At 41.8% G+C, this 24,801-nt stretch overlaps 1 protein-coding gene across 2 annotated transcripts; it reads left to right on the top strand.

Annotated features, from left to right (window-relative positions):
- Nucleotides 1–1,601: 1,601 nt before the first annotated feature.
- Nucleotides 1,602–17,016, top strand: LOC118101564 (aryl hydrocarbon receptor nuclear translocator-like protein 2). Of its 2 annotated transcripts, none has more exons than XM_035147462.2 (17): nucleotides 1,602–1,793; nucleotides 6,743–6,842; nucleotides 7,012–7,050; nucleotides 7,139–7,180; nucleotides 7,915–8,072; nucleotides 8,166–8,248; nucleotides 8,349–8,441; nucleotides 9,018–9,135; nucleotides 9,271–9,420; nucleotides 11,080–11,314; nucleotides 11,783–11,889; nucleotides 12,112–12,262; nucleotides 13,057–13,112; nucleotides 13,219–13,330; nucleotides 14,075–14,165; nucleotides 14,716–14,812; nucleotides 16,088–17,016. In XM_035147462.2, the coding sequence occupies exons 1-17, from the start codon at nucleotides 1,619–1,621 to the stop codon at nucleotides 16,243–16,245; spliced, it is 1,965 nt and encodes a 654-aa protein (XP_035003353.1). In that variant the 5' UTR covers nucleotides 1,602–1,618; the 3' UTR covers nucleotides 16,246–17,016. The 2 variants fall into 2 exon arrangements, with proteins under 2 accessions (XP_035003353.1, XP_035003352.1); XM_035147461.2 differs by having other exon boundaries at nucleotides 13,054–13,112.
- Nucleotides 17,017–24,801: the final 7,785 nt, after the last annotated feature.

The raw sequence follows: 24,801 nt of genomic DNA, 5'->3' as shown, positions 1-24,801 counted from the left end.
TTTTTGTTTCGTGAGGAAGAAGTTGTACTTTCTCAATTCCCTTTATAAACGTTATATCCTTTATAAAATCAAAAGAGTTTGAAGCCAGATCAAAAACCAACTTTATTCCCATCGCCTCTCTGTCCTCTACGTGCGTGTGTCCCGTCCATTCACGACGTTTCCGGGCCGGTGGACGTGCACGCGTGACGCCACTTTCTCCGCGGACGCTCCTTAAATGGGTTAACGATGCAACCCACGCCACGTGACCGCTAAGTTTTGTAATATATAGGTCAACACGTTTCTCCGTGGCACGTGCGGTCTCCTCTCTTACATAAAGTCTCGTGCTGAAGTCTCGAGTTACACTATGTAGGTGAGGGCCAAAGATCGTCCGCGCTCGAGAGGATGTATCACTACGAGCAGTTTTTATTGTTGTTGTTTCAAAGGAGGACACCCTTAGAATAAAGTAGTTTGGAAGTAGTTGGTGAGGCCTAGATATGTTCGCCCCACATTATAGTTCATGAAATTCAACGCTGTAGCATCAATATGTGTGAATTTTATTCACGAAAAACACACGCAATCTTTCTCTAAGTGGAAATAGTTTGGTTTGAAAGTGCAAACCAGAATTGGTTCTGATTCTGAAGCAAAGTCCCTTTTTCTTTGTGTTGTTTCCCTTTGATGCTTTACCTTCACTGTGCAGGTTATACAAGGCGAACAGGGTGTGAGATTTTAATAAGATAAGAGACATTTTATTGATCCCACGCGGGGGAAATTCCTGGGTTACAGCAGCAGGCAATAAATATAAATCGAGATATAATATACATCTTTTACTGCAGGTGATAATTTGTAGAGAAATCTACTTGAGTAAAGTGCAGTAGCACTGGATGCTTGCACGAGGATGTAAACTGTATTTGTGCAATATATATGAAATACTGAAATAGATGCATACAAACAGTATGTATATAGTTATTAGCTGCTACTATTGTTGTTTTTCATGCTTTTATTTCTCTATATTTTTGCACTTTTATGTCTATATCTTGGCTGGATGTCATAAGAGGATGCTTGAATATTTTAATCATATACATATAGACTGTTAAAGGTATATATGCAGGTATGGTATAGAATAAGAATTTGAGTATAAAAATGGTATGTGATATTTCACCATAGTATACTAAGTAGCAGAATACTATAAATAAATAACTATATGAATGTGTGTGTGTGTATAAACACAATCACACATAAATGATCATTCAAGGCAAATTGAATTTATATATTTGAAAATATGAGAATATGTAATCTGAATCTATAGACACTGCATACATGTATATATTGAATATATTTGAGGGATCCCATCATGTTCACGTGATCTGTTTAGTGCTGATGATAGTAGCGAGACGCTGATTCCCGAGTGGGACGAGGTGAATGGGAGGCAGCTGCCATCACGGGCATGAATGAACCGTGTATAGGGCACGAGGAAGGAGACAAGTGTGCACTCTCCCTCCTTGTTCTCCTCCGTCCTAAAGGGTGTGCATGGAACCCTTCCCCCACACACACACACACACACACCCCCTCCCTCCCCTCCCCCCAGCCCCCTCCCTTTGTAAGACACACACGGGAGGAGGAGAGTGACGAGGGGGAAAAAATGAAGTCAATTATACAACACACCGGCGGCTTGTCCCTCCTCTTCCCCATCCCCACTACTACAGCTGGGGGCTCCACATGCGCCGCGGCGCTCCGAAGCCTGCAGCGGGCACACCGGCTCCAGTCCGTCGGCATGTCGGCCGGCGACTCCGAGGGGACGGCGGGCAGGCCAGAAGGTAGGAAGACGACAACAACAACCGCTACCGGGCAGGGTGTCTCCGCTGCTTCATTTGTCATCACCGCGTCCATTTAAATCACGTGTCCAGTACTTGGCTGGAAAATCAAAGCAGAGGAGACGCTACTTGAGAGAAAGTAGTTCTGAAGTTATTCAGCCTCTTCACACGCGCACTGGGCTCGGACTTCCAACGCGGGCATTACAGAGGAACGCGGTTTATTGAGTCGTTTTTGTTTTGTTTGTACAACTTTATTCAATGGCGGTGACATCGCTAACGGCTGCTGCTGTGACGCCGCCGCCTGGTTAGCATCGCGGAGGCACTGATGGTTAGCATCCCGGCTAATGCGGCGCGGGGCTCCCTGTGGCACCTGTCCGGTAACCCGCCGCTGCCGAGGAGACACCGACTGGCAGCCGGTGAGCGGCCGCGGCGCGTGTACCGGTGTCCATTCATCTTTCTGTGCTACGTGCTCGTCTCCGGCGGGACGTGCGCGGAGGGGGTAGCCTCGCTCCGTGTCGGTGCCGCGGGACGAGGAGGAGGAGGGAGGGAGTGCAAGTGACTGTCACCATGACAACTACTTTCTTTCCCCCCCCTCCCTGGCCCGAACTAAATATTTGTGTCACATTAACCATTAAACGTCATTTGTCAGTGTTGTTGTTCTGAAGGACGCTTCGTTTCTATTGGTCCATCCTTCACCGAACTGCCCTCTGGGAGCTGTAGTTTAGACCCGTTCAGCTCCGTTCAAAACTAGGTCAGTAGAACAGTAGAGCAGCGCTGCCTTCACCGAGCGGCAGGGGGCGCTGGTCCACCCATAGGGCCTGCAAGTACCGTCTAGGAACCTGTGAAGCCACATTAGCTTCACACTTATACACAACTATAATAAATACAGTTTGGGTTTAAATACGAGCAGAATGTCGTCTGGTTAATAGGCTGCTACCAGTTTGTGTTAAAAGATCCTATTCCACCATTGTAATCAAATCCAATTTTTATTTAATCAACCCATACTTAGCTTCTCTTCACCGGCTTCCAGCAACATTTAGAATATGTTTTACATAAGATTTTAGGGATAATTTTTAGGACCCATTCTGGACTTGTAGCGAAGAACATTACATATCTTTTTAACGCCATATGTACTAAACTTAACCGGATCTCAACCTGAGGTCGTCAGTGGAGGCCCTGCTCTCCATTCCACGGTGCTGGCTGAGCACCGGGGCTGGTCGGGCCATTTCTGTCAGAGCTCCTTCTCTCTGGAGCGATCCGATCTTACCTATTCATTTTACAATGTTTTTTTCTTGTTTTTAAACACCTGGTGACCTCAGGAACATCACTGACGAAGTGTCCCACTGCTTCCTAGGATGTATCTTTGAACCTAGTGTTATATTTTTTAAACTGTTCCCCATGATTTGCCTTAAATATTTAACTTGTAAAGCAAGTCAGTAAATAATAGAATAACACCAGGATGTAGCAATACACAATAAATATAAGCAAATAAACATATTGATAAACTGGCAAGAGAAAGAAAATAAAAATGCAATTCATTCAAACACAACAATGTGTTTGGTGCAACAGAAGCTAGTTTGAATAAATGGGTTATTAGTCATTTATCTAAGGCTTTAATAAACATTGCAAACTGTGAATCAATAGGGAGCCACGACTTTGAAAGCATGGTCACCTTGTTAATCAGGTACGTGACCTGGTCAGAGCACAAGGTGACCTACTCCGGCAGGAAGTTACAAATCAATATGAGGCGTATGTGAATTTTAAATGGATATTACTTGCTAATATATCCCCCTGATAGTCTATTAAAACATAAACTACTAACAAGTGCATGAGACTCTATACAGTCATTGTTAAACATTACTCGTACAGGAAACTCCCACTCCTACAACAGCTTATGTTGACATTTTTAATACCAGGTTTATTTGTGTTCAGGGAAGATTTGAAGACGCTTAAGTCCCTCACTGAAGTCTAAACATTTTATTTTAAATTCTGCTGTTCAAGTTAAGCCTACAAGTCTGGTAGCTGCCAGTTAACTCTCACTGAGTGGAAATATTTAGATGGAGTTATTTCAGAAATGTTTTAAACCAGCGCCTTCTCCATGACAATGGATCACAGACTCTTGAATACACGCTTTCTACTAAAGCCTCTTGCATAGTGTGACTATTGTTGACAAGTGCTGGCATAGAACCTGCTACTATTGCCTGATTTCCCATACCCTTTTTCATATTCCTGCACTCTAGCATATATGCAGCTCCCTGCCTGTAAACATCATTTAAAATACATGTATTTATTGTAATACAATGTGTGAAACATCCTGCACACACTCACTTAAGGAGTTAGAGGTAGAAGACTCTTCAGGTGGATCAACTCTCTGAGGGGAAGAGTCATTTTATGTCTCTTCTGTCTTCTCTGGCTTGTTATGTATATCTGTATTAATTTTTGTGTCATTTTGCATCTCTATGAAGCTATTTTGCATCTCAGTAGTCGGTTTGTGGCGTCTATAGTTATTTTATCCCTGTTTGCAGTCATTTAGCATCTTTTTGTGGTTGTTTTGCATCTCTCTCTTTTTGGATTATACTATGTGTCTGATTCCAGCTGATGTGGAGTCAAGTTGATGGGCAGTTAATCAACCAAATAATGATGAATCCTCAAAATAATATCAAATTTAATCAAAAAATAATAAGAAGGTTTATTCCTGATCACAGTATTTGATCAGGAATACTTGCATGAGAGAAAGCCCGTCAGTGTTTACAGACATGGAGCACTAATGTTTCCATGAAACTGTGCCTGGTTCTGTTGATAGATTTCCAAACTGTGGCCTTGGAACAGTCAACTCTGTTTTATATCCACCAAAGGAAGTGCTGTTGTACGCCTGAGTCTGAAGGTTGTGCACAACAGCTTTACAGACTCTCCAGCCTTTGAAAAATGTAGTGCGGAGGTTTAATGCTAAAGGTCTGTAAATCCTCTTTGCGTTTATTCAGAGTGTTTGGTTGTATAGATAAATGATCTTGCAGCATATATGTATTATTTAGGAGTAAACAACAACAAAAAGCCATAAAGAAGTGCATGTAGGTCATTTCATGCATAGTTTGTGTGTGTCAGTAACATGCACGTCATGTGCTGCCCTGCAGGCTTGGCCTCTCGTCCACACTCGCGTGACTCATGTATTTGACCGTCCATACGTGCTCTGCACAGAGCTGACATCACTGTGGCCTCCCAGACGGCACGTTTCAGCCGCTCAGCTGGCACAGGGATCCGGTGAAAAAATACTGACTAGGAAACAGTGTGACGTTGGAGGTGGTGTGCAGAGCAGTGCAGAGCTTGTGGTAGGTGGAATGGAGGGCCAGCATGAAGCGCTCACTCCCACATTCCAGTTTTGTGTCAGTGACGACCCACTAAACTCCTTGGGAGGGATTCAAATATAATAAAGTCCACTACTGATGGAACTGTAAAACGTTTTCCTTTGGCTAAAAGCTTCATGTGAATACTTTGAAGTAGTTTGTGTTTTGTACCCGTGGAAAGATTCAGTCAGGTTTTCCTCACAGATTTACATCTTGGTTTCCTTAAAAATAAAGTGATATTTATACCTACGTGCAAAAGTTGAGGACAGTCATTAAAATCAACTGTAAAGCTTTAAATGTACATTATTTTATTCAGTGTCCAAGTTAATATTGTAAAACTGGCAGACACAATCCAATCTTTACCATTATCATCTCTAGTTCTATGCTTTCTTGTACTTTTTCTTTAGTTTTTTTGTACTTACTTAACTTCTTTTTCTAAATAATGGTGTCTTGTAAGCCTGCTTTAGGCTGTGTACATAATGTGCATGACACAGTAGTAAAGATCAGTCAAACTCTCTTACTTTTCAAGAAAAAGAAAGGAGCATGTGGGATAGTCATGGTCAACAGTGAAAAGCTTTTTCCACTTTTATCATCACTTTCTTTCCCCAGATGAAAGTCACTATACAGAGTATGGGAGTCCTAAAGGAGAAGTAGGTCATTATTACAGCATTATATAAACCTGAGGTAAGATGATAGCCCAAACCCCATTGACACTCACGTGCCTATTCAAGTGACAAACAGCAAGTACAGCTGGAGGTTTGGCGCCGTGCAATGGCAGACTTGAGAAAGTGCAGTGAGGGTTCGCCTAGAAACAGATGACAACTGAGCCCAAACATTTGAAGTGTGTGTGTGGGGAGATGGGATAATGCAGGTTTGGCGTGAGATGAAGTAGAAAAACCCTTTAAACAATATATAGAAATGCATACTATCATTAGTTTTCATGAATCCTATTCTCATTAATCTTTCATTAATCCAATATTTCATGAGAGATATTTTTTCTCTGTCAGCCAAGTTGAAGGTTTTAGTTAAAAATGACCAAAATATACAAAACACTACTGAATATCATTCTCTGGTGTTAAGCTGCAAAACCAAGGACACACACATGTAGCTCACACCCTCATGACATGTCTTCCACCAGTTTGCTGGAGTTTCCTTTTTTGTTTTGAATTTCAAAGAATTCTGCCACTCCTGCACTCAGAAATGCGTTGGAATCTGTAAATGATCACCACTGTACATCACTGCCAGTGGTTCAAAGATGAGAGGTGACATTTGGATGTTGCCAGTAATTAGCTGAATATACGGCATCTTAGTAACCTTAAGGTGCATTGATGTAACTTATCAAAATAATACTCAGTTTTTTACTTGGTTGGAGGCTTTTGCACGAGAGTCAAAGTCAGCTTCCCTCTTCCTGATGAATTTTCTCATCCGCTGCTGAATATGTGCTACGAACGCGTCAAACCCTCCTGGCAGAGCGAGTCTCATTCATTAATTCATGGTGAATTATTAATGGAGCATCTGACAGCAGATCTCAAGGTTGATGTATTTATTTTCCCCCGTGTCTCATGTCACTGTGATGTTTTTGTTTTTTTCCTGCATCCGATCCTGCTGCAGAGGAGGAAGGGCCGAGGCAAGCGGGCCCGTCGCTGCCAGCTGTCGAGCTGCCAAGGAAACGAAAGGGAGATGTGGAGGAGAGGTCAGACGACCATGTACAGTAAGAGCAGCGCTATGTTGTTTCATTGTGTCGGTCATGAAAATCAGTGTAATTTTACTTCATTTTCTCAGACAAATACACCTTGATCACCATCCATTATTCTCATTGTACAATACATACATACACACATACATGTACGTACATACACGTGTCCCATCTGATCCTACAGGCAAAGCCTTGACTTCGAGATGGAAGATGACCTCAGCAGGTACACTTCCTTCTTTTCTTTACTCAACACACACACTGTGTTATGAGAGAACGACAAATCTGATTTTTTTAAATCTCTTTGTCTTTAGATCTGAAGGAGAGGATCAGCAAGTCAAAATGAAATGCTTCAGGTGATTACACTGCATTTTTTTATATTCTATATTTCATTACCCAAAAACCTTGGTGGTTCTGATTGGTCTTACTAGTGTAGTGTCTGTTCTAAAGCTGCCTGTTGGCTTAGTCCATGTTAATGCTCTGGAGCTACTTCAGAATTATTCCTTGTCAATAGTGAGTGCTCCTTAAACAGTTCTACCACATACTGTCACTCTTTATTGTTTGCATACTGGATGTTGTGCGCAGAGCTTTTTAAAAACAGTCTATGGTGCGGAGTGAAGTCAGAAAATGTGTTGTGTTCATCCTACCTGGTTTATCTGCAGTGCTTTTACTATGCAGAAAACCTGTTAACGAGAAATGAATGTTGCTGCCATGACGGAGATCAGCACCTGTGTGCCTGCGTCCGTCTGATATGGGGAAATAAAAATAATCTACTTATCAGAATGATCTTCATGATAATGATTGAACACGTCACATCTCCCAAACCTGGCACTGCACTTCCCATGACCATTTACAGTACACATGCCACGGTTGGTAGATTTAATGTGTGACGTCAGTAGCTATTTTAATACCATAACAGCTTTCACCATTTTTAAATACCTGCATTATTAAAATAAGGTTATAGTTTTTTTTTCGGCCCATAGCAGACACAGCAGGTAGGATTTTGAACACTTACTCTTTATTTTAAATTATGCAGCACAGACCGTCTTAATAGCTGACTCCATTTATTACATTTGCATATTATCCACAGGGAGCCTCACCGGCAGATCGAGAAGCGGCGAAGGGATAAAATGAACAACCTCATTGACGAGCTGTCGGCCATGATCCCCGCCTGTCAGCCCTTGACTCGAAGACTGGACAAGCTCACTGTGCTGAGGAAGGCTGTCCACCACCTGAAAGGCCTCAAAGGTATCTCCGGACCCGCCTGGGGATTTGAACTGTCGGCAACGTCTCTTTTCTGTTCAGTCCGAAACCTGCTCTTTACTGTTTTTTCTTTTCCAGTTGGGTCGAGCGGCGCCTTCACAGACACCAACCACAAGCCTTCCATCCTGCATCAAGATGACCTCAGGCACCTTCTGCTCAGCGTACGTGCTCATGTGGGACCCCAACAAGTCCCGTTCGATATATACATTCATCTGTCTGTCTATTAATATGTAATTATATATCCACCCATCTACCTTCCAGGCTGCAGACGGTTTCCTGTTAGTTGTAAGTTGTGACCGGGCAAAAATCCTCTTCCTCTCCGAGTCCGTCTCCAAGATCCTCAACTTTAGCCAGGTTTGTTACACTGATGCTGCATTATACTATATATAATAATTCTCCTTTTTTTTTTTTTATTACGACTTTTTTCGCGTAAAATGACTACTACATATAATTATTATAATACTATTAAGTCTTTAATCTCGTAACGTTACGACATTATTCTCCCCAAAAATATTCATGTCAAATTCCCACTTTATTCTCATAATGTTATGGGTATTTTCTCATTAAAATAAACAGAATAATAACCACACTTGCTCTATATTCTTGACCACATTTTGCAGCATGTTAAGCCTTAAGCACTAAATGACTGACGAGTATACATGCTGCAGCAATTCTTCTGGTTGCATCCACGCTGCTCAGTTACACATTTCCTGTCTTCGGAGCTGATGTTTACAAAGTGGGGTATCTCCATATCTTCCAAATCAAGTTTTGATACAGTGAGAATGAATATGAAACTGAGCAAACAGCACATCATGTAGGAAAATGGTGGAAGAATCAAAGCAAATATGCTCGTGTGATGTAAATAAAGACGGTTAGGTAAAACAGATATGATTGCAAGGTGAGTTAATATATGTGTCATTGGATTCACAGTTGGAGCTGACTGGGCAGAGCCTGTTCGACTTCATCCACCCCAAAGACATCAACAAGGTGAAGGAACAGCTGTCGTCTGCAGAGCTGCACCCTCGCCAACGCCTCATTGATGCAACAAGTAAGTCTCTTCACCATGTCTGTTTGGAGGAGTTGAAGATAACGAATCAAAATTGGTGCTGAAAGAAATGGAGTTGAGCTGAGAATGAGCACTGTGTCGTAATCCTAACTATTGTCAATGTCTGTCTGTGTGCAGCTGGATCTCAGGTCCAGGCCGACAGCCCCGTCAGGGCGTCCCACTTGTCCACTGGGGCTCGGCGAGCCTTCTTCTGTCGCATGAAGCACAGTCGGCTGGCAGGCAACCACGAAGACAAACGCCCCATGCCCAGCTCTTTCAAAAAGAAAGGTGGGCTCAGACAACAACAGTAACATCTCTTGGAGAAATTTAGGTTTCAGCGTCCAACTTGGTTCAGTCTGAGACGCCTGAAGGTGTGCTCCTCCGTCAGTCCAATTGGTTGATCCGACTTCAATGTGTTCATGTGATTACGCACAGAGGAGCGGCCTGATTTCAAACTGTCAGTCAGTCAACAACAGCAGTGCTGCGGCTACTGTAGTGCGAGCTTCTGTGGGTGGAGCCTGTTCATCTATCGTGACTTAGAGTCTTCAAGATAACTTTAATCTTCTTCTGTTTACTCAGAAAAACAACACTGCACGTTGCCAGAAATGAACTCTTTGACTCAAACAGATGAGGAGGAGGAGGAGGAGGATGGAGGATATGTGTTCAAAGATTAGAAGATATTTAAACAGGTTTGAGGTCAATGAGTTCACTGCTCATGCAGGTTGTGAAAAGCAAACAAACATAGTGGAAGATTTGTGGCCTGCCTGGATTGCCCAGTAGAGAACAAAGAAATGAACTGATAAGGATCTGGTGGAGAAGCGGACGAGGGCGTGGATGGGTTGCGCCCGCCTCGTCCCCTCTCCCCACCTAGTTTGCTGGGGTTGAATTTAAGTAGGTGAACCTAACCTATATTCCTATGACCTCATCTTCAATAGAAATAATGAAGAAATACTACTTTCATATCTCTGCAGCTGCTTATTATTACAGTATTACCCACAGCAACTACTGATTTTTGTTTTCCCCATCCATGTCTCACACTTCACAGGCAGAATTTAAACATCTTCATCCCAAACAAATGAACTATCACATTGATAGTTAGTTAAATGTTGTAAAGAATTACATATGTTGTCACTGTCTGTGGCTAAAATACAAAAATATTAGTATTTACTTAACTTTTCTCAATGTGGGTCAGTTTTACTGAGTGTTGTCCTCATGGAAAGAATTCAAGTGTCTATTTAGACAGTTTTTTTCCTGCCCCAAAGTGATGCCACAATTTAAAACATATTTTCCTGCACAGGAAGGAGGTCAGTGTAACAGCATTGTATAATCACAAAGTACCAAGATGGTGCACACCCCACTTACTGTAAACCTAACTGTGGTGCCTGCAGAAACAGGAGGTGTGGGGCCACTCGGTGGCAAACCTCAGCAACTGCACTGTAGTGTGTCAGGAAGGGAAGTGATGGATTTTAAACTGCAAGGTCTAAATGTCTAAATGTCTAAAACTGCTTGTAGACCAGGATGGATTGTTGACATTACAAAAGCAGTAGATCCGATTTGGTTTTGTTCTGTCATGCAGGACGACTAACGCCAATTTACAAATTTTATTTCCACCGTGCTCCTGATGCGACAGAGTATTAGAGCCAGTGAAAGCGCAAACAAATCGGAGATTTTGAGAATTAAGGTGTAATATTATGTGAAAAAGTCCTAATAACGGTTTCTCAAGAAACAAACAGATTTTGGATGCAGAACGAATAGAACTCATAATATTATGACTTTATTCTGGAAATCTCTGATTTCTTTTTTCTAATATGGCCCTAGTACTGGTATCCTGATATAATTACTCAACTAAATCAGAATCAGTTGATCATGAATGCAAGTATAGAAACAGTTAAATTTTCCCGATCCTGTGTGTGAGCAGTGATTTGTGACTTTCTTCTCGAATGACAGACTCTTACAGATACTGCACCCTCCACTGCACTGGATACATGCGGAGTTGGCCGAGCAGCCAGATGGACCCGGAAGGAGAGGCCGAGAAAGAAACCTCGTATCTGTCCTGCCTGGTGATGGTGTGCCGCCTCCACCCCCACGTGTCCCACCACCCACCCAAAGACATCACCGTCAAGCCCACCGAGTTCGTCACCCGCTGTGCGATCGACGGCAAGTTCACTTTTGTAGACCAACAGTGAGTTACCCCACTTCTAACTACCCGCATCTGCACCATCTATCTCTGTCTTGAGGCATGAATTTGTTCTAAGTGCACGGCTCCACCAAGAAAGGAATGGCCGGGGGGAGGCGTTGAGACGAGGAGGCCTCTCGGCGTACAGCACGAGGTGGTTTTTTGGGCAGTGGAGATAATCCTGTCTGTCTTTGCCGTTGTTTCTCAGAGGGAGATGTGCATCTTGATGGCATCACATGAAAATCTCTTCTCATTTTTGAGGAAGTAATTTCACACCACAAATATGGTGAATCATTTTATCAAATACCCCATATGTGTGACTGATGAAGTGTTAACATGTGGAGAGGCTCATTTATACAGCATCCGCTTTTCATTCCACCGTCACTTGTTTTTTGAGCAGCACTAACCTGAGCGACGGCGAGAGGGACGGAGAGGGCAAAAGTAATGAAACCTTCCATCCTCTCTTCCCCGCAGAGCCACGACTGTCGTCGGTTATCTGCCGCAGGAAGTTCTCGGCACGTCGTGTTACGAGTACTTCCACCAGGACGACCTGCAGCACCTCGCAGAGACACACAGGCAAGGTGAAGGAGCAAAGACAGCACGCCTTACAAATCCAGATCAGACTCAATTATAGACTCGACAGTCGTAGCTCAACACAAGATGTTTATGATGCTTGAAAATGCAGCACATACTTACAAACACATTTTCTACAGAATGTGACCTTTTCTCGTATCAACAGTAACTTATTTTTTGTGATCTTTCTCTGTGCCTTGTGTTGACACCCGTGTCCGGTCTCTCGGCAGTTCTTCGAAGCAAAGAGAAGATTGAGACACAGCGCTACAAGTTCAAAACAAAACATGGCTCCTATGTCTCGCTTCAGAGTCAGTGGTTTAGTTTCACAAATCCATGGACCAAAGAAGTTGAGTTTATCGTGTCTTCAAACAGGGTCATCTCGTAAGTATTGTGTCATCCACGAGGGTGTGGTTACGTCCTTCTTGTGTCACAACAACACCTCAGATACAGGATCATTAGAGAGTGAAATAGTGGCCGTCCACATTTAGAACGGTTCCGGTTCAGGAAGTAAATTTCCCATTCATTTTCCCCAGTGGCATTTCAGAAAATCTGTTAAGAGTGAAGAAACTACACATCCCATAAAGCATTGCGAATTACCCCTTTCCAAAGACTTCCAGGGCTTCTTCTTGAGTTTGATGATGTTGTTGTTGGGATTTTTCTCTTTGGACCTCGTCTCTAAAAAATGTCAGAAAGGGAAATCATGGTTCCTCTCTGGTAACATAATGTAACACTGAACCATCCGATCGTAGCCGACATGATTTTAGTGGTTGTGGTTTTAACATTTCCATGGTAACAGCATCTCCACCTGTGTAGTGTAATACGTCTCCTTGACATCGTGAATTAAAATGCATATTTCTTAAAACACAGTTGAAAACACAATCTGGTAGCTTGTGGTGAGTCAACCCTGGATGGTAACAATATTAGGGCTGATATTTAAAATCTCTATTCAGAAAAGTAAATGGGATTTTTACTTCTGGAACCAAGCTGTTGAGCTCCATGGGAAGAAGGGAATTTCACATGCTTGTACTCATATTTTACAGCTTTAATAACTGATAATATCTAGTTAACCGTGGGAAAAATGTTTTAATATTGACCTTGTCCACATCCTGCTTCATATTACCATACATTACATTATATTCATGGGTAAAGTAGTGTGTACTCCTTTTCACCAGCAGGGGGCCCGGTCACACAAAAGATGAGGAGGAGGCCATCGGCTCAAAAGCACTTCAAGGTAAAAACAAATACAGATTGTTTATTCGTACAGGCATTTATCTCTTGTGTATGTATTTTGTTTACATTATGCAAACAATGATTTTACTTTCTCCTTTTCTTCACAGAAGACACTAAGCAAATACCCATAATTCCCGGCCTTTCCAGTGGTTTGGGCACAATGATCTACGCAGGCAGTATCGGGACCCAAATCGCCAATGAGCTCATCGACACCTACAGGTGCATGGAGTATATATAATATAATAACAATTTCTCCATTGAAAATGATAATGTCAGCATCTCAATTTAGAGTTGGATCTTTGAAAAGTGTACATGGATATTAGAATATCCCAGTTTTTGGTACGTTCCGCTGGAGTTGAGACTCCACAAGTTAAGCTCTGAGTTGTGTTGGGCTCATTGTCCTGCTGCTGCAGACTGAATCCTCCTTCACAGAGATGCAAACCAGCAAGGACAGGAGAAGTAGGTGTGCTGCTGGGGCTGCAGCACCTCCTGCTGGCAAGGTTCTATAACTGCAAGGCAAAAAAAAAGTTGTCAAAACAAATCAATAAAAATACCTTTTAATTCCATTTTCTGGAGGAACATTTGACACACGTGTTTATTTATTTTATTTACACGCAGTGACAAAAGTTAAACAATTGACGAATTGATTTAATAAGCTTTTATTTAGAGCTAATAGTAAAATAATGTTAATTGGTTTAAAAGTGATGACGACCAAAGTCTGTGTACCAGTTTTGGTCAAACGTGATTACTGACCTAGAAATCATGCAGAATCGTATTTTTATCCTTCCTAATTTGATAAAACTTCCTTTTTACACGTTTCTCCATCCTCAAACTTAGATTATTTCCACGTTAACATGAAAACATGAGAGATTTTCCAAGTGGTTTCAGATGTCAGGACCTCGCTGTTGACTTGTATAAATATAGAAGAGTGATTTTTGTATTTGCTGCTGTATTCTTGAGCAGGATGAACTCTTCTCCATCAAGCGGAGCCTCCAGTCCGTTTGGCTCGGCCCAGGAGAAATGTCCACTGGTTTCCCCTCAAACCAGCAGGAGTGTGAGTGACTGACATTTCTTTATATCCTCCAAATACATGGCTTGCTACTTTATACGTCCTGTGACATTCAGGTAGAGTTTTTATACAGAATTACTGAACAGTGACATACAGTGTTGTGCTAATTTAGGTCTGTGTGCTGTTAATATGAAAGTGAAAGCTAGTCTCTTTTCACATTTACAAGCAAGTTAATGGTGACAGTTAGTTTCTTATTAAAAGCAGCTTGCACAGGTCATGACCAGACAATTGATTTGAGTTCACAACCTCATGTTACAATAATATGAGGTTCTGTTTCTAGTAAAATAGCTATACATTAATCCTGAATGAAATTAAGGATTAAATGATTCCATTGTTTGGAATAAGTTTATATCTGAGCTGTATTTCCAGTCTGTGTTCTGTAAACCTGACAGTTTTATTCACATGTAAGAGAAAATGTGTGCAAGAAATGAATAAGGGGTAAACTTCTTGTACAACCTGTATTCTTGGGTTTAAATACACAATTTAGAAAAAGGTGAAACCTTGGTTTCTGTGTAAAATGTCTTTATTACTCCAGGCATCCAGCAGAGAGGACACAGCAGGCAGTTCGTCCCTGTCCCAGTCTGACTCGAGGACGGCAGCGGGCACGAGCAGTGGAACGTCTGAAAGCACAGGTACTGTCCGCAAGTTAATCATAGATCAAGTTTTATTTACTTCTCTTCAAATAATAATCAGAAAATGAGCTGTGATCCCAGAACAAGGCCAAAGGCTTCAAAATGCCCGACCTCAGTCAAGCTCTCGTTATATTGTTGACCAATGATTTCACAACTGCAGGCTTTTCATCAGGTGATCCAGTTTAATGACAAGAAAAACAACATTTGTACAGATGCAGTTTGGTTTGACATGATGTAAATAACACTAAACCTTCAAAGTTAATGCAAAGCACATGCATTCATTTTTATCTGATAATGTAGTACAAGTGCTTGTATGAATTTTTACAAACACCACAGTAAGCCAAATATCCAAAGCCGTACGGGAATCTTGAAGTTGAGCTAACGGATTGGTTTCATCTGGCTTCATTGATTCACCGGCTTGGTTCCTTTTAATGCCAATTAAATGTTCCAGTCTGTGTAATAGGATGTGATGGTCAGAGGTATCAAGTGCAGCACTAAGATCTAATGAGACAAGTACTCTGTCCGATGCACTTACAAGGTCACGTGGAACTTTAAGCACTGTTGTCTACATCCTGAATGAAAGTCCTCAAATAAACTGTTGTTGTGAAGAAAGACACAAAACTGCTTGGCGACTGCTGTCACCAGGATCTTAAAAGAGAGGGAAGGTTAGCAACAGGTCTTTGAGTGGCTAAATCAACTCGACCAAGAGTCGGTCTTTTAAAAGGCGGCTTAATTGCAGCCACGTTAAACGTCATACAGTCATATCAAGCAAAGAAGTGCTAACTAAGAGTAAAATGTCCTTCAGCAGCCTAACTGAGATGAGAGCTGCCTTTCATCTGATAAGACGTGTTGAAATGCAGCATTTCTTCAGCACACGAGGAAGTCAATGTTTCTAGGCAACAACAACTGTCAGTTTATCTTGTTTTTTAAATCTGTTTATGGTTACAAAGTTAATCTTTCCTCCATCAAGTCTCCTCTGCCCACTACATAACAGCTGTTATCTCATCCGTTGCACTTCAATTTGACCTTGGAGCTCAGCACTTGGTGGCAATTTTGAGGTGGTTCGCTATGCCAGGGGTAGGGTTCACACTGGTTTGGCGCCACCACTCCTCACACTGGAAAACAACGGTTATACCTCTGATCATGTGTTGGTGGCTTTACTTAGACTTTAGGAAACACCCTAAAAGATACAGAAGGTCTCAGACAGGTGATATTCAACAGTATCTGTTTCTAAAGGAGGATTTTTGCAGAAATGTTGTTTTCTCTCTCACGCAGGCGAACCGTCCCAGCTAGACTTGGACAACATGGTGGTGCCGGGCCTGAGCAGCTTTAGCAACGATGAGGCAGCCATGGCGGTCATCCTGAGCCTGCTGGAGACGGATATAAGCATGGGTCAGTCGGGTCAGTTTGAGGACTTGCACTGGCCTTTCTAGCGGTCACTGACTGTCCGCCCCTCTATGTGCTCTTGTGCCGTTTTCTTGCCGTTTGCCATGAACGTGGGCGATCCGTCGTTACATTTTGCCACCGACTGATCTGATGTCTCACAACTGAACCCACTGGTGTCGAGAGGCTGGCTGCAGACACAAGATGGCACACCTCCACCATTGAGGACATGTGACTTCAGTGTGGATGATGCTAGTGTATCGTATGTTACTTGTTACAGAGTATAAACTAGACTAGATGTTCAAATGGTAAACGAGGAGACGTTATATTCTCAGTTTGGGTCAATGAAGATTATTTGGTGAGACATTTTATTTCAGATAAAACAAAGCTTGAATATATCCTCACCTGAATAAATGTTAAGATCACGAAATTGAGTAAATTTCCACTTCAAGTCAACAACTACAAAAGTAAACAACTAATGTCACAGACTACAACACTGAAAGCTCCAGTAATGAAAGAACTGGCAAAATACCATTTTCCTAAATGTAAATTTATACATTTAAAATCTTGTATTGTCATTACATAGAAGTGAAACTACATTGAAAACTCATTAATGTGTCATAGAAGCAATTGCATCTGCTGTGAGTGTCACACGTCCTGCATGGGTCAGGTCCACCATCTTGTGTCGAGAGTGCGGACCCCCTCACTAGACTTTTACCAAAAGCTGTAACACGTCCTACTCGAGGAAGCCAGATATCGGGATTGACGTTTCAAGTCAATAGCCTCTGGTAAGACTGTGTCTTCTTCAGTGACACTTCTGTATCTTCCCCCCCCACTCCCTTGAGTCACCACGGTCTGGAGGAGAATCCAGCTCCCACCAAACGCTGTGCTGCTAGAAACACTCTTTGTGGAAAGTTTGTGGAAGCTTTGGTTCCCAGCGATGACGCACATGTGGTCTGATGGTTCCATTTTCCATCTCTTGTTAAAGATCCCACATTTTAGAGTCTCAAAATGTTTTGGTTTTGTCTCATACAGTATTCAGTTAGTGCTTTGAAAAAAAATCGACCCCTCCTGAGTTGAAAATCCCAAACTTTGGGAAACTACACTCGCTCAGAGTAAGTGTCTAAGGAAATATAAGCCCAGCTAAGTCTTAACAACATTGAGTCTGCAAAGTCGGAGCTGATCATTGCAGAATTATTAAGAACTATTTTAAAATCACTGTTTGCCCAAATTTTTCACACGTAAATTAAAGCAGAGCACCAGTAACACACAGTTGGATTTGACCAGCCAGCTACAGCTAAAAGCAGTGTGTGCTAAGCAGGCCCCCCCGAAGTCAGAGTCGAGGGTGCTGTGAAAAAGTCTATTTAATTATGATGAATAAAAAAATCAAATGAGGAGCAGTAGTGCAACATTAGTGGTTTTAGTATTAATTTAAAGGTAGGGTTGGTGAGTTGTTTCTGAAAATATTGTATTTGTTGAAATCCTCTTCACGTCCCGACAACCATCAATAAGAAGCCAGTGTCCGTGGCCCTTTCCAGGCTGTAATACGTCAGCGTGCGGATCTGCCGGCCGGTCTTCACAGGCCAGAGAGATATACACTGCTGAAGCACAGACGATAGGCAGGTGTCACGGAAAAGTCGGCTTCTATGAGTTGTCAGTGCAGGTTCATGTGTTTTGGGGCCGTAGCTGGGATGTGTCTGTTGCATTTTTTCAAAGTGTAGCCTGCTCTATAGCCTTTCCAGGATGACCAACCCTAGCTTTAAGTGACCAACAACATGTTAGATAGATAGATAAAATGTACTTTAACATTAGTTTTAGAACCGGTTTTATCAAACCTAAACACAAACGTGCCGCGTGTCGAAGCTGCACAGTTCCACATTCAGCTGTGGACACAGATTTCTGGTGTGTTCCTCATCAGAAGCCGCACATATGATTATCTATGTCACGTTCTACCCCTGTGCATCAGGTAGGCTACACAGACAATACACCAAATGTACTCAAAAACAAGTATTATGTAAATGCTTCTATGCTACACTTAAAATGTTACTCTAGAAAAATGAAATGAGCTTTTCTTAAGTAGTTTATTTTTGCCTTGCAGTTGCATCCCCTGCCAGTAGGGGGCAGTGCAGCCCCCTTAGCTCCCTACGTCCCCCAACCTTGGTACAAAGACCATCAAAACCGACCAAGGGAACCTGGTTCAGGGAGTCGCTTTGTGATGGGACTGTTTCTGTTTTGTAATAGAATACATACTTGAATATTAACTTGGTTTACAATTTTGGCTCCACAAGGGCCGATCTTTAGCAAAACAAGAAACCTTCCCATTTTTTTTTAACAGAGGAATGTGAGAAGCGGCTGCTCGGCGAAAGCAATGTCTGTCAAAAGTTTAAAATACAAGTATCCACAGAGAAAACTAAGCGGTGGGTAGAAATGGAGCATTTCTCTGTAAAGTTCGTCTGTTTTTAAATATCGTATGTGCACTAAAGGACCGAGCCCTACGATGCCTATGCTGTGCTCGCATATCACACACTTGCTGTACTCTAGACGGTTCTGTGAAGGACATCTACTGTACCCTGAACTCGTGGGAAAGGGGGGGCGCACCGTGCATGCGAGTATGTGTTCCAGTGTTAACAATGGACAAGCCAGTATTTTACAAGACAGACTTTAGTGTCATATCCTCGCTCCTTCCCCACCCTGTTGCTCTCAAAAGTATTTGCCTTCTACTGCACAGAAGAAAAAAAAAGCCATTGTATATATGTCGCTGGGGAGGCAGTTATGTCGCTGTGTATCTAGTGTTGAATATCCCATTGCCACGCAAGCTTCTCACCTTGAAGCATCACACTTTTTCTATTCTGGGTCTAATGGGTGGAGAAGCAGAGCTGAGAAATCAGTTCTCCCACCAGCACTGCAGCCACAAGGCAGGTTGAGGGTCTGATTGAAGGGTACAGCCTCAGACGGCAATGATTATTCCACACAGCTATTTATTTCCTTATGACCTTATTTCAAAATCACTTGGGTAACAGTGCCGGTGGTCTGGGTCTGACAAGCTGAGGAAAGGGACTTTACCAAAAAAAGAAGTAATTTGACCCCAACGTGACCCCTGAACTGTTCACTACACTGACATCGACAGTGTCAGAGTGTGTGATGGTGGATTCTAAACCCGGTGACTGGCCTTCATATGTAAACTCTGGTTTTATCACTGGTTCCTCTAGTCTTGAAAGCATAATGTGATTTGTGTTGCCTTGAACACACATGCTGTTTGGAGGCTGGATTGTGAAAGGGCCGCTCTTTGTCTTGAAAAGCAAAACAGTGGGTACTGGACAATATTTGCAGTCGCCACCGGTGCCATACGAAATGGACACTAAAGCATTTTGAAGCTGCCCTGCTAAGAGACAAAACGTCTGATATGTGTATGTGCAAACTGTTGTTGATGTATCTGCTGTAACATGGAAGGGAGGTTGAAGTTTTTGAAAGTAAAACGTTTTTTTAATAATGGTCTGAGTTCTGTTGTCTTTGTCACAATTGTAATTTTGTTATCGTAGTAATATTTCATTATTTGTATTAGAGGCAGGACTCTCCACATAATCACTGACTTTGTTATTATTACATACAAAAATTAACTTATTTTGAAGAAATATGGTTATGCATCCATATTGGTATCACTTGTAGATTACATCCTGAAATAAATACGAAGATACGTTATCCTTATGGTTTTTAATATAATAATACAATCTCATATAACATGAAGGCATCAAAACAAGATTGACAATAGAACACACAAACTTTTTAAGCATGATGTTATCTTGCAGGATGACCCACAACGTTACCTTTCCACTGAGATGACAAATTAACTCATGTCAAGCATTATATTATTTCAACAAGGGGGTAATATCTGTCTATTTTCTGGTAATAAATATATTAATCCAAATTTAAAAGAGTGAAATGATTTTGGAAAGCGTCACATGTGTAGACATGAAGTTTGACACAAGACATTTAACACAAATGTGCTGCTTCCACTCGCACTTCTGGAAAATAAATATAGTTTTCAATTAAGTTATATTACCTTTTACATTAACATAAATCCTTTAATGTTAAATGTTAAAGACTTACTTATTGGAAGACTTATTGAAAAACTGTGGTAAGGCAGCGAAAACTGAGGAAATCTAACTAAAAAGACAAAGTCGAGGATTATCCATATTTTACTACTAAAAACTTAATTTCTAGTCAACAGCAAATTAGTATCACAGTGATCCAGCAGCTTTGAATGTGAACACATAGTAACACTGATTTGAAAGATGATCATGTACAATGTAAGCTACTGACAAAGTTTTTCTGGTTTATGGAGAGTGGTGCTGATATCAGAATTCTAATATCAGCACTATGGCTCATTCATTCAGTATCGTTAGTGATATTTGACGATATGCTGACGATATTATGCAATTTTCCTCAGAATTCAAAGGCTCTACGCTTAATATATTTTGTATTAAAAAACATTGAATAATTTCTAGGAATAAATTGGTTCATTCTAATTTACTCTTCTCCTAAAGGTCAAAAGCAATAGTATTAACAATTGTGTTGCTTTGAGTGCAAATGCACAGAAACACCAAATTCTAATTCTTTAATGATTGTTTACAATAAAACAAGTTACAAAGGGATAAATCCATGAAGTTCTATCGTCATGTTTACAGACAGTGGTGCTGATGTCAGATTTCTAATATTAGCACTACGTAGCTGTGTCTCAATTTGGGGAACGCGTCCTTCAGAGCACCCTGATCTCGGCTGCATCCTTCATCTGCAGCGTAGACTACGTCAGCTGAACCCAAATGAGACGGTCCAGTCTCCTTATTGCATCACCAGCTTGTCCAGCCCCAACAGCCGTCGCCTAGCAACAGAGCTACAGACGAAAAAGTTCTTCAGTTGATTCCAAACATTGAAAAGTTGCTGTTCGTTTGAGCGTTCACATTTAAAAAGGAATTATACTGATGTTTTTTCGCCTCGCTTGCAGCACTATGAATCATGGGATATGTTGGCCCGGGAAGGATCCATCTGGTGGAGCTGCATTTGGAGGACAAATTGGGACAAGTTCAAATTGTCTAGTCGCGCTGCAGTTGACGCAATCGATCTTGATATGCAGAACTCTGAAGAATGCGGCCCCCGGATTGAGACACAGCCTAGGTGTCTGGTTCATTACGTTTGTTTCGTGTTCCCTTCAGGCAGCACATTTGTCTTGCCTTGGAGAAGTAGAACAGAGGGCCTATGAACACACCGAGCCTGGGGAATAGAAAAGATAACTCAAAGACATTACACAGTCCCTTATCAAAACTGTAATCGTTGTAGTTTATGAGCAAGACCAGGGGAGACATCATCAGGACTGGGAGGTATGACATCACCGCCGGCACCACCACGATCAACACGTTACGCGCCGCCTGTTTCTTTAGCGTCGACTCGGTGCAGCGTTGTTTTCCATGCGTGCTGAGGGCGGGGCTTTGCCGCCGCAGCGACCAGATCACACTGCCGAGGCAGAGGAGCATTAAGATGAAGAGGCAGGAGATGATGATGGAGACAGGGGCCAAAATGATGGCTTCATCGGGCACACAAACTGGGAAAGTCCAACAAAATGATAAATTAATTTAAGCTGCTGCTTACCTACACACATGAAAGTAAAGAATGTACTTATTTACAATTCAGTTGGAAATGTCCTTAGTGTAAATAGATTACATTATTAATATCTGTATGTAAGATGAAGAGTAATCTGTGTTGTCCTCAGTTATATATACTGTATTATTGTATATACTGTACTTTTAATTATTCTTATTCAGCTTCTTTTTATATATTGTACAATAATGCACATATTCTTTTACAAAGGTTTTATTTTTATTTTGTACTCTGTTTCTCAGAATCACAAATACTTAATCCCCATGGGGACGTTTTGTCACGCAGTCAGCCATTTTGTGCCTTGCCTCTGTACCTGTTGAACTTTAATTCATTATTTCCAAACAGGAAGTTCAGCCACAGAGTTCCTACGCTGAACGCGGCTCTTACTTGTAGCCACAACGAAGACCAGGGTGATCGCCCACACCGCAGCACTGACGGCCACCCGGTACTCCCACCTCCTCACTCGCAGGTACAGCACCGGCCTCATCACTGCCAGGTAGCGCTCCACACACATGCAGGTCAGCAGCAGGGGGCAGCCCATCAGGTTGAACATGCTGCAGACATTTGTCGCCTTTTCCAATCGGTTGAGACTGACAGAGACTGAGAAGTGTGGTGGATAAACAGTTACAGGGGTTTTGCTTTGCAGTGGAATTTTAATTAAATAATTCAATTAAGTATTGGCTGACAAATTAAACTTCGAAACCAAAAGAAAACCCCCTTTATACAGAGATACTGCTGTAGGAGACCCCTCATTAAAGGTACAATGATGATTGCATTCGTACGATATTTTTGCCCTCTGTATGATCAATATCACAATTCCCATAATGTACGACAATTTCATCAGTTAATGACAGTATTAGGAGTTATAGTAATAAGAGTCGGAAAATATGGCTCCTTCGTCATAACATGTTGCGATGATGAACGTGAAAATGGAACACACGTCTGTTTTTTTACGCATCTCTTCTCACCTGACATCTTTACAGCCAATCACGGAGGATTTAGAGCTGTAGCTTGAACTTTCTCTCTGAGGTAAACCCAAGTTTACCAACGTCAGCATATTTTGCCATGTGGCAAAATTTGTCGGATGTGCCAAATATTATATATTATAATATACAATTGATATAAGCTTTGGCTATTTGTTGATAATTATCCTCATAATACGATAATTTTAAGACAGCATGGGTTATCTGGCAAAGCTAAGCTAACTGTGTCATTCTACCTGGCTCACACCAAACTACAATTAGCTTGCATAGTGGCCCATGGCTGTTGTGGCCTGGCTATCTCTACACTTATAATTTATATTCGGGCAGTGCAGGGTCGTACGTGTGCTGACTGTGCAACACAGCTTAAAAACTCTCAGGGTCTCCATTCGATCAAAAGTCGGTGCCAACAAGAGGATTTACCCTTGTGGGTCTAACAAGGTCCTTGCGGTTATAGTGACATAGGAATTGGAAACGTTTGGTGGCCAACCTCCAACCAATATCCTTACCTGACTGGTTTCGTATGACCGATGGATCCATCTGTCTATTTATGAAGCTCACAGGCACCGTGCACAGGAAGATGAGATCCATCACAACAAGGTTCAAACCCAGAACCTGAAAGACAAAGGTTCTAGGTTTCAGAGGTGAATTCTTTGTTACATGTTTTGCTTTTAGTTTGTTTTCAGTGCTCGCAGAACAGCACGCAATATTGTTCTATATTAGCTGTATTAGCTTCACATTCAAAGGGACACACAAGCCCAGATCAACTCATTGGACTATAATCCAATTTTCCGTTACTGAATCATGAAAAGTTAAGATTGAGTTAGGATTGACTTCAAATTTTGTTTTAAAAAATTCTGTTAGGTCAAGATTGGAGTTTTCTTAACACTCAATTAACAGTGTGGTTCCAAGAAGTGAAAATCCAATTCATTTAAGAATAGTGATTTAGATTACAAGCCATAATAATTTAACCATCCAAGGTAGACTCACCACAAGTCCGTAAGATATCAACTCAAAATCTTTTATTTTTATAGTATTTTATAGTTTAAAAGTTTCTTCACTCTTAAAAGAATTATGTGCACAGTCCTAACTTTTGTAATGTGAAGACACTCTTTTAAAACTAGAAAATGAATGGGAAATTTACTTCCTGAACCAGAGCCATTCTAAATGCGGGCGCTACCTGTTCTGCTCGATATGCATTTGACCTGAGCTCCAACTCCGATGGATCCCAGCAGAAACTACCTGTTCCATAAAATCAAATAACAATATCCGAGCCGGATACATGGCACCACTGTACCTTCGAGGCAGACAGGGATTTCCTCTCCATCAGAAACAGCCAGAGCAGGGCGGCGTTCGCCACCACCCCTGTGATCACGAGGACCATATCGAGGACATACCAGATGTTATCCCAGCCCTGTGAGTCACAGGACCGATCGTCGGCTTTAGATTTGGACCACGACGCGATCATGTCGCTGAGGAGCTCAGGAGGCGATGCTTCAAATCTTCGATACAATGTCAGTCTTAGACAAAACCTGCCAAGTCAAAGAGAGGGATTATCAACACTTGACTTCATCCTCCTTTAAATCATAGATATATTACTTATGACCACTGCAACTGTATCTAAATACGCAGGTGGAAATGTCCTGAGAACCTACTCAGATTCTTGTTTCTATTTCCTTCTGTTTTGCACTAAGTTATTTTTGGAGGTGGCTTCGTGCGCGCTGAGTCAACACCGTGGAGAATCCCTGCTGATTCAACAAAACGGGGTCACAGCTTCTCAAAAGTACGTCACATTGGAAAAGTGCCAAAACCCAGAACGTGGGCAGAGGCTCCTCAATATTCTGAAATCTGGACACATTCCCCGCGCCACAGGAAGGAGATTTTTGTCATTCACCCTTTTAAATTATTCATTAAACACTTTGTAATGCAACCAAAACACATGAATAAATGAAAAGGTAGTTATAGAGTTGCAAA

This window comes from Hippoglossus stenolepis, chromosome 22, assembly GCF_022539355.2.
Source record: "Hippoglossus stenolepis isolate QCI-W04-F060 chromosome 22, HSTE1.2, whole genome shotgun sequence".
Lineage (NCBI taxonomy): Eukaryota > Metazoa > Chordata > Actinopteri > Pleuronectiformes > Pleuronectidae > Hippoglossus > Hippoglossus stenolepis.
This window is presented reverse-complemented; position numbering and strand designations above follow the sequence as displayed.